This window comes from Abrus precatorius, unplaced genomic scaffold (assembly GCF_003935025.1).
Source record: "Abrus precatorius isolate BTA unplaced genomic scaffold, Abrus_2018 Scaffold6, whole genome shotgun sequence".
Lineage (NCBI taxonomy): Eukaryota > Viridiplantae > Streptophyta > Magnoliopsida > Fabales > Fabaceae > Abrus > Abrus precatorius.
The window spans coordinates 14,953,473-14,964,280 of NW_020874406.1; the positions used below are offsets into that span (position 1 = coordinate 14,953,473).

At 33.8% G+C, this 10,808-nt stretch overlaps 1 protein-coding gene across 2 annotated transcripts; it reads left to right on the forward strand.

The window, feature by feature from the left end:
- The first annotated feature begins 895 nt into the window (after nt 1-895).
- LOC113869901 (tubulin alpha-2 chain) lies at nt 896-3,377 on the forward strand. 2 transcript variants are annotated; one of them, XM_027506420.1, is made up of 5 exons: nt 896-1,155; nt 1,680-1,914; nt 2,020-2,390; nt 2,493-2,951; nt 3,037-3,355. In XM_027506420.1, exons 1-5 carry the CDS (start codon nt 1,063-1,065, stop codon nt 3,328-3,330), a joined length of 1,452 nt encoding a protein of 483 aa, XP_027362221.1. In that variant the 5' UTR covers nt 896-1,062; the 3' UTR covers nt 3,331-3,355. The 2 variants fall into 2 exon arrangements, with proteins under 2 accessions (XP_027362221.1, XP_027362220.1); XM_027506419.1 differs by having other exon boundaries at nt 900-1,155; nt 2,493-3,377.
- Nucleotides 3,378-10,808: the final 7,431 nt, after the last annotated feature.

Genomic DNA, 10,808 nt, shown 5'->3' on the forward strand with positions numbered 1-10,808 from the left:
GAAGTTCTTTTAAGTTATTTTTGTATTTTTTAAAATATTATATTTCAGTATATATTATTTTTGAGTACCACGTATAAATATTTTCTTGTAACTCAATTATTTGGCTCGATCCAACATGGATCTTTATTTAGTTGGTTTAAAGAAGTATTTAATTAAATTATATATTTAAATACAACTTTCTCTAAAATTATTTAAATACCTTAATTAAGTATATTATATATATATATATATATTATTGAATGATTATCAATTCTTAAAAATTTATTATTATATATTTTTATATAATAAAATATTTATAGTAAATTTTTTAATAATTATCATTTTTCTTATAATTTTTGTAAAAAAATACCTTCATAAAGTTTTGTTAATCATTGTATAAAAAGTATTGATAAAAAAAATAAAAGCATTCTTTTGTTAAAAATTACATGAATAATATTTTGAAAAATAAGAATGTATTATTATATTCATTAAAACAATTTAAAATTAATATCTTAAAAATATTGGTTGTTATTCAGTTATTTTTATATCTTATAGTGCTGTTTTTCATAATATTATAAAAGGTAGTGATTTGAAAATGACACAAAAGCATTTATTATTTTGATTTTGAATTTTGAAATTTGAATGCGATGAAATAACCGTTACACCCTGTTCGAAATCCTGAAACCCCAAATAATAATCTATCTGTCTGAATCTTAATTTAGAAAGGGGCATAACCGGCCATTGCAAAGATGGGTATCCACGTGGAGGTTGGTCAGTCACAAAGAGCGCATTAAATGTGGAGGAATGAGGGTAAAATTGGAAGGAAAAAGTTTCACGTTTCCCCAGTGGCATAGAAAAGGCAAACAAAGTTAACCGCAGTTAAATTTTAAACCTCCACTGACCCACTCGTTTTCTTTTTTCAGTTCAATTCCCGAATCCAGACCTATAAAGAAAGAAACCAAGCGACTCAAACAGAACAGAACCCAAACCCACCAGAGAGAGGCGTCTTAATAAACGCTAACTCTGTTCTCTTCTTCTTCTTTCTATCTCAAATCTTTCTTGTTCTTCTCCTCAACTGCGAATATGAGAGAGTGCATCTCCATCCACATTGGTCAAGCCGGCATTCAGGTCGGAAATGCTTGCTGGGAGCTTTATTGCCTCGAGCATGGCATTCAGGTATTTCCCTCTCAAATTTCAATATATCCCTAATTTCTCCCCCATTTTCATTTATCCGATTGCGCTTTTGCCCTTGCTTCGCAATCTAAGTGTTCAGTTTTCTATGGCATTGCAATCTTGAAAGATTACTGTCGATTCTGAATCTAGCATCTACACCTTTCACACGGAATTTCAGATCCAACGTGCAAGAGTTGCTATTCTTTTGCCATTAAATCAAGTTCAGTTGATATTACTAATTAAATAACGGATAATGTAGTGCTCTTTTTTACGTTTTTAAATAATGCATAATTTGAATTGTGTTGGTTATGAACACAAATCTGGTCGATTCAGTCTGGATCCGCTTTGATATGACGTTCTTCTTTCTTCGATCAACAGCAATGCCTTCGTAACTATCTTCACTTAAAGATTTAAAATCCATGCGCGTTCTTTTTGGCCAATCTTCGTAGATGTTGTTAATTTAAAAACTAGCTTGAGTTTTCTTTTACAATGAAGTGGATCTTGAACGTTCTTGTGTGGTTTCGTAGCCTGATGGCCAGATGCCAAGCGACAAGACCGTTGGTGGAGGAGACGATGCTTTCAACACTTTCTTCAGCGAGACTGGTGCAGGAAAGCACGTACCTCGTGCAGTTTTTGTAGATCTTGAGCCCACTGTCATTGATGAAGTTAGGACTGGCACATACCGCCAACTATTCCATCCTGAGCAGCTCATTAGCGGAAAGGAGGATGCAGCAAACAACTTTGCTCGTGGCCACTATACAAGTAGCGTTTTTGCCCCTTGCATTTGATAAAACGTGCTTCTTCTTTCACTGTGTCGGATTTGATTGTATTATATCAACGTTTTCTCACTGTTATTTTTTAATTCAGTTGGGAAAGAGATTGTTGATCTTTGCTTGGACCGTATCAGAAAGCTTGCAGACAATTGCACTGGTCTCCAAGGTTTTCTGGTGTTCAATGCTGTGGGTGGTGGCACTGGCTCTGGTCTTGGTTCCCTTCTCTTGGAACGGCTTTCGGTGGACTATGGCAAGAAATCTAAACTCGGTTTCACTGTCTATCCTTCGCCTCAAGTTTCAACCTCTGTTGTTGAACCCTACAACAGTGTCCTATCCACTCATTCCCTATTGGAGCACACGGATGTGGCTGTGTTGCTTGACAATGAAGCCATATATGATATTTGCAGGCGATCCCTTGACATTGAGCGACCCACCTACACTAACCTTAATCGCTTAGTTTCTCAAGTATGTTGTTGTTTAACATATTTCAAGCCTTGAAGGAAAATTATGGTTTATCATTTTGTCTCATGAGATCACGTCCTGACTTTCTTTTGATTATATTTTCAGGTGATATCATCTCTGACTGCCTCTCTGAGGTTTGATGGTGCCTTGAATGTTGATGTTACTGAATTTCAGACTAACCTGGTACCATATCCTAGGATTCACTTCATGCTTTCATCCTATGCTCCTGTGATTTCGGCTGAGAAGGCATACCATGAGCAACTGTCGGTTGCAGAAATCACAAATAGCGCATTTGAGCCATCCTCTATGATGGCTAAGTGTGACCCTCGCCACGGCAAATATATGGCTTGCTGTTTGATGTACAGAGGTGATGTGGTCCCTAAAGATGTTAACGCAGCTGTAGCTACTATTAAGACCAAGCGCACTATCCAATTTGTTGACTGGTGTCCCACTGGATTCAAGTGCGGTATCAATTATCAGCCACCAACTGTTGTTCCAGGGGGCGATCTTGCCAAGGTGCAGAGGGCAGTGTGCATGATCTCAAACTCCACCAGTGTTGCGGAGGTTTTCTCACGCATTGACCACAAATTTGACCTTATGTATGCCAAGAGGGCATTTGTGCACTGGTATGTTGGTGAGGGGATGGAAGAGGGTGAATTCTCCGAAGCCCGTGAGGATCTTGCTGCCCTTGAGAAAGATTATGAAGAGGTCGGTGCTGAGGCCACAGAAGGTGACGAAGGCGAGGATGGAGACGAGTATTAGGAACTTTGCATGTCAGTCTAACCTTTGTTGTTATTTTTTGTACGTTGCCATTAATGTTTTATTTTCTCTCGGTTGCCATCTTGGTGTTGTTTGCATGAATGGCGGTTGTCCATATGGTGGAGCATGCTCTGTTCCAGCACTAAACAACTTCAGTGATATGATTGTGGCTCTTTTGTTGTGAATTGAAAGGTTTATGTTATGCGCAGTAATTGATTGTCTTTGCGATTGCGAACTTATTATGCGCATTTGCATTTTAAAATGAAATCATGAGCTATCAAACACGTGCTGGTACGTAGTTAGAGAATGCGTTGGAAAAGGGTCTCTTTTGTTTAAGCACACAACCAAAAATATTAGCTTACGCAGGTTGGGGCGGTCTTCCATGCGTTGATGTTCTTCTACAGTGTTGCTTCCATAGTCCTGAAACAATTAAGATTAGAAAATTTGAAAAGAAACTTGAACAAAACAAAATGGTGCTTTATCATGCATGGGGAAAGGATGTAAACTACGTCGTTGCAAGCTGTCTTTTGCTAACTCATTCTTGCGATATTTTCCTCTATCATTAATGTCAGTGCAACAGAATAATGAGAAAGAAGAAAGAGATAATGAAAAGAAAAGATGGGAAAAAAAAAGAGACAAAATAATATATATAATATAAATATCACGTTGAATTCAATCATGGGAATACTACAATAAAGCCTCTAAACATCCTTGCACCTTCCCTCTTTGTAGAGTTAAAATTTGCAAGTGTAGGATTTCAAGATATTGGGGGAAAATATTCTGCAATCTGAACAGACGCATAGTGCATAATTCTAGGAAAATGTGTAAACGCAAGGGCAACTAGCATAATTTGCCATTTGATAATATGCGGACCAATTAAATTCCATTGAATATATTAGCTGTGACGAATGTCACAAATATATATAAATACCAGTGTAGCCCGTGTGACGTTACAAGCTTGAACGAGGGACAAAATTCAATCAAACCTTGACTCCTTGGTTAGTCACAGAACAGTGCCCCCTTTTTTTTTTATGGGTTTTGATCGTAGCAAACAGAAAAACTAGTCTTCGGCGAACACAGTAGCAGAGAAAAAAAGCTGTAGATACTCGTGCAATTCTCAGGGTTAGAGGTTGAAGAAAACTCGAGGCTTTTCATCTCCTAAGCTTATTTACAGCTTCGCACCTAATGGGTGTCCCTGCATTCTAGGTTCTTGCTGCAGCACTCACTTGTATAGTTATACCCCTCACTGTAAGGAAGGTTTCAAGCAAAAATAATCGTTTGGTTATTTTTATTAAAACATATGGAAAACAAAACGAAGGATCAGACACCCTGTTTCGCTTGTAATCAAGAATCTCAGACAAATGATGAACCTCAGGTATGGAACTCGCATTTTTGTTTGTTCTGTGGAAGTAATCAAACTTTTGTGGCTTAAAAATTTCAGCTTCTTTTGAAGCCAAATTTTTGTTTTTATTTTTTCCTGCTCTTTTGTTTTTTCACTTGTACCCATTTCTTTTTCCCTTTTCTGGGTACATTCCATGTTTCTGCCACCACTTTAACCGTGTTTATGTGCCCCTTTTTGTTAGGGGGTTACAAGTGAGTAAGTGGCTTTGTTCGCTGAATTATAAATATTTTAATATCATCGTTTGAGAAGCAAAAATTACTTAACTGGCAGGAATATTAGTCTTCGAATAAGATGATAAGGAGTAGCTTGAAAACCTCACATATGAAGAAGCAAGGAAACTTATATATTGCAATTTATGTTGTTATATATTCCATTTCGCTTTGTTATGATGAATATGATGATTATCAGAACAAACAAAACGAAGCACAACCCAATGTGATTCTTGGTCCAAGTGCCAAAATTACTAGTCCTTCACATGGCAGTGTGCCTAACTCAAATCATCAACAACAACAACCTCCAATTGTGCAATGGCCCTACACTCCTCAAAATGCTACAGAACAGTTCTTGGCAATGCACTTTCCCATCCAAGCACCATCACCTGGTGCCTTAAATCAGTGGCAGCAGTTTCTACATCTGCAGCAAGGTCAGGTATTAGCACAGTCAACACCACCCTTTTGGCAGCCTCGACCGCATGTTGCCGGTGGTCCATCACTTGGAGTAAGTATCCCTACCATAGGAGCTTCCCCAACTACCCAGACTGGAGTTCCCAATATCTATTACCCCGTTGGATACACATTTCCTGGCTTTTCAGGTGAGTATGCAACTTTTGCTCTTGATGTGACAGCAGCATGCTTTAGTTATTTTAGAGTTAGTTCGGATGCGTATTTTACCAAATGCAATAGATATAGGAGTGTTATTCCCCCTGATTTCTTCGGATTGTAAGCAGAGTATATTTGAATTGAATGTATGTCTTTGAACATAGAACACAGGGATATTTCAAACCTTAAAAAATTGTAGGACTTGATAATAGAGCTATAATGCAACATATAAAGTTAGCAGAAAATTAACATAAAACAAAAATATTATGAAGGGCATGAGTCATTGTAGAGAACTATACATAATAAAATACTATAATTTGTCTAATTATTGTGATATTCTCATTGTTTTGGTATAAGATTTTAACAAATAAAAGTAAAAGAAATGTAAAATACACCTGGATGCATTCAAAGTGTTCAATTTGGATGGATGCATGTATATACCTATCTTGGATCTTGGACCCAGCTACTATTTTGAAGTGCATGTGCTTCCTTGTGCAGTAAGCATATAGTTTATTTAAGCTATAACATACAAAGGGATACCTTGTTTACAGGTCCTTGGGATCCATCTTCTTGCTTGGGTCAATTGTACCAAATGCAGCATCCTTATGTTTATAGTTTTCCTGGTGCACTTTCCTTTTCTTCAGCAACTCCTGGGATGCCCGACTGCTCAGCTTATGGAGAGCATTCTTTCCAAAGAGGAATCATCAGGCCAATTGAAAAACTTTCTCAGAAGCACCAACAACTTTGGGTTGCTCAGGTAAATACTTCTCCCCAACTCACACACTCAGATTTTGTTCATTATGATTTTATTGCCTTGACTACAAACATGAACAAAATTATTCTCGTAGTCAATGGAGAATGTTCAGCTGTGGAGTGAGATAAATAAATTGCAAGCTGAAGTTTCTGATTACAAAGATCGGCTCAAGAAGCTTGAAGAAGTCTCGTGCCTAAAACAGAAAGCGGAAGTGCCCACTAACAAAGTTATTGGGCCGATAAGAACAGGACAACCAAAAAAGAGAGGGAGGCCGAAGCGATCATGCGTCTCGTTGAAAGCATTACGTGAGTCTCACCCCCAAGCTGGCAGTAGAAAGCCTGCACTAATTAACACTCAATTTGAGAGTAAATCACCCATCTTTGAAAAGGTTGTCCTTAAAAAACTGGAAAATAAAGAAATAGCAATTCGTTCTACTCCAACAACGTTGCAGCGAGATAACAATGAAAAGATCTTAAATGCTGTTAAAGATGTGAGCTGCAACATCCAGATCAATCAAAGAAACCCAATTATGTCTTCACACCAAGGCCAAGTTCACCAGGAATACCAGGGAATCCAAGTGCGTGGAAGTGGGCCTGCCTCTCTGGGAGTAAATGTTAATTTTGGAAGGGATAGAGATAAAGACTTGAAACTTGCTTACTGTGAACCATCACAATCAGATAAAGTGTTGAATGACAGCATGGGTTGTGTTTCAGCCAAATATTTTGAAAATACTAATAATGGGAATCTTGGGTTGACTTCTAGCATAGACACTGCAAATGATGTGTTAGATATAGCCCGTCAAAGTATTTTCCACAATGGCAATTTCATGCGGCAAGGAGGAAACATAACTACTGCATGGAATGTTGCAAACGAAGAGAATGCTTCAGAAGGGGTGGAAGATGCTGTTGTAGGATCAGGCAAAGATGGAAATGAAGAAGAAACAGGGGACTACACTAGCTCCACTGCTGAAGAAATTGGTCTATTAAAAGACATAAGTGGCTGCACCATGAATAATGCCATATCAACTAGTCCAAAAGCCCTCTCTCCCCTTAACAATTGGTACTAGCATTTTTACAAGTGTTTTGCTTTTTGTCATCTCACAATAGATTTACTGGGTAATGGGACAATTCTGCTCAATTGGGATAAATCTTCTAGCTAGGTGAAGAAGGTTTACAATGAATTTTGGTACAGAGCAGTGTGTAGATTTTTGTTAATATTTGCCTTACCGTTCAAAGAATTCCACGGTTTGTCGTTTGGAGTAGTTTGTCTATGCTGTTACCAAATAGAAAATTTGCGATTGTTTTGTTATAAAAATATTATTTAAAAAATAGATTTGAAAATCAGCACCAAAACTGAAATATATGTTAATATCAAATAATAATTTAAAAAAATTGTTTTAGCTGCATATAACAAGGGAAGAAGGAGCCACGCACGCGTGGATGCTGTCAGCCATATGAATGAGTTTATTTTTATAGAAAATTTCTCTCAATCTTCTTTTGTTACATAATTTAGTTAATCATTTTTTCTCTTTGAAAAACACAGCAAATTATTGTTCAAATAGAATTTTCTTTGCATATTCATTCATACTTATTTGTTGGCACTTTCCAGCTGACAACAACATAGAAAATGATAAGCTAGTAAAATTCACTGTGTTCCAATAAATATACATTCATACTCCCATACTAGTAAAATAGGTGTCAGAATAATCAATTCTAAATTAACCGCGGCTACTTATATTTTGAATGAATATTCACATGTATATAGGGATAAAACTGATATAACAGGAACATAACGAATAAAAATTAATGATTGAAGAAATACCAATGACATGACTCCATGTACCACAATAATACGAGAAAAAGAATATCCTTATCACTTTTTCCTATGATATGAGAAAAAGAAATTGGTGTACAAAATACGTGGGTGATGGCATTGTTCATGATGCCATAACAACTAATTGGTCATAGTATTTATACAATCGTCTTGCTTCTAGTTCCCTCGCAATAGATTAACAGTGTGTAGATTTCCATTAACCTTTTGCCGTATTATTCAAGGAATTCCATGCGGTTTGTATGTGATTTATATATGCTATAACCAATAGAATAGTGATCATTTGACAAAAGGGGTGTATATAGCACAAGTGGGAAGAGGAAAAGAAATAGTGATTATTTTATAATAAATATTTTATTTAAAAGTTAGGTCTGGAAATAAATAAATGCAGCACAAAAATTGAAATACATCCTGTCAAGCTAATACAATAATGATTTTTTTAAGACTTCAATATATTTTTAGTCTTTGTAAATACTTTTTTATTCATTGATTTTAATCTTCATAAATTTTATAGCTTTTGAATATATTCCTATCACTGCTTAATTTTATATAAGTATTAATTATTTAATATTTATATGTTTAAAGGGTAAAAGTAGACTACGACCCTGTTGGTTTTATTATTATTATTATTATTATTTGAGGAAGGACCGACTAAACGGGACTTAAATTATTGGATGAAGTCAACAATTTGTATGGACATGACTCGAACTATAGTATGAGTTAAACGCAGCGACAAATTTTCACTTTCAGAAAACAAGTTTATCGTTTAATGGTCAGATACTTAAATAATTAAAAAAAACAATATTTTAAAATCTGAATGAATAAAAATAATATTTATTCGTAAATTTTTAAGATCAAAATTATAGTAATATTTTAGAATAAACATATTTACTTGATTTTCTCAAAAACTTGATTGTTAAATATTTAATATGAACTTTTACTACAGGTGTCAATATGATCCAATAGCGTGCCTTGCTACAACCCGACGATATTAATTGGGCTGAGTTGGGTTAATTAGGTATGGGTTAAACAAGGTGGCCCATAATTTTAAAAAATATTATTTTGAAATTACATTAATAATATACTTTTTAGTAACAAAAAATATAATTATTAGCATATATACGATAATTATATAAAATTATTAATTTTCTATAGTATTCTAATATTATTATACTTAGACAATAACATATTTTGTATCAATATTTTTTACTTATCTACTTCTATATATAAATTATGAGTTATAACTTATGACTTGTCATTAAAGTTTAATTTATTTAAAAAATAAAAAAGTTTGATACCCAACCATTTAAAAATGTTTTCGAATCGGTTTAATTAATTCTCATCAATTTTAAACTCAGTTAATTTTTGGATTTGAACAGATCATATACTTAATTGATTCTCCATCCAGTTGATAAGACTATACATCTAATTTCTAAAATAATAGTTATAACTTAACTAGTCAGCGATAATTTCTAAGAGTGTATAATGTATTTATACAACTCATACATGAGCTTTAGGAAAACTTTTTTTTTCAAGTCTCAATCTAGTATAAATCATCTATCTTTATTTTATTTTTAAATAATTTTTTAACTGTAAGAACATTAATCAAAGTTTTATAATCCATAAATTTTAATAATCCACCTTCTAATTGTAAATAAAATTTAAGTAAAGAATTCTTTTAGCAGTAACAACAATTATAAGAGTAATTATTAATATTTTATAAGCGCCATTTAAAAATAATAATTCTTTTAACATAGTTTAATACTTCTAATAAGACTTTGATTTCCGTTGTGAATATTTCTCTCAATACCTTTAATCATGGAAAAAAAATTATGACCATCAACATCAAATTAATACCCATCATTAAAACCTATTTTTCTCAATATATATAATTTATTCTCATTTAATATTTTCATTTTTTAAGCACTCATTTAATATTTTCAACAGTTGGGATTCAAATAAAAAAAATGGTGCTTGTCGTTATAAATAAATACTTAAAAAGTTCATATTCTAAAAGTTATTCACATCACTGAGTTAGTTTAATATGTATATAAAATTATCAAAACTAAAAAACTAATCTTCAATTAAGTGCATGATATTATCACTAATAAATTTTTTCATCAAAATGTCTTTAATTTTCTTTGAATCACACGATTTTCTCGACATATAAGTTCTATCTTCATTTTGATAACTTTTTTTTTCCTCTTGAATTTCAAAATAAATGCAAAATTATTTTCTCTATAACTTTTTAAAAGAGTAACTAATAAGACGTCTTTAATGATTTACAATATGAACATACATTTATTATATTACATAATCTTATTAATGAATTAATAACAATGTAATTATTTAATTACATGATACGGGTACAATTATTAATTAGATGGAATAATTAGGAGGTGAGGAAAAAATAATTTTCACATGTAGATATGAAGAGATGAGGTACATTTCATGAACAAAAACGTATATTGCAAATGTGGTTTTGCAATGTCATTTTCGGAAACATTTTTGCAAAAACTATGAAAAAGAAAAAAGTTTAATTACATATCTAATGCATGAGTACATCCCAATCTTCTCCTTGGTCCCGCTATAGAAATTCGTAACAGGGAGGGGAATCATTTATCATTAAATATTAAAAAGCTACCAATGGACATTATATTATATGATTTACAACCTTTCCTATTGGCACTGTTTTACCTAAAGAGGACGACCGTGGGGGTGAAAATAAGAAAATGTTAACATGCCAATAAAAGATTAACACGTGGGTTAGTGACAACATGACTACGCTACAACCCCATAGAGATAAACATACCCCTACACGTTAAAATAACAAAATGATAATCCTTAAAAAGAGTCAA

Excerpts from the sequence above, each read along its gene's own strand:
- LOC113869901 (XM_027506420.1), top strand. The coding sequence starts at position 1,063 with ATGAGAGAGTGCATCTCCATCCACATTGGTCAAGCCGGCATTCAGGTC. Across the intron at positions 1,156-1,679 it reads GCCTCGAGCATGGCATTCAG|CCTGATGGCCAGATGCCAAG; the intron begins GTATTTCCCTCT and ends GTGGTTTCGTAG. Across the intron at positions 2,391-2,492 it reads TTAATCGCTTAGTTTCTCAA|GTGATATCATCTCTGACTGC; the intron begins GTATGTTGTTGT and ends TTATATTTTCAG.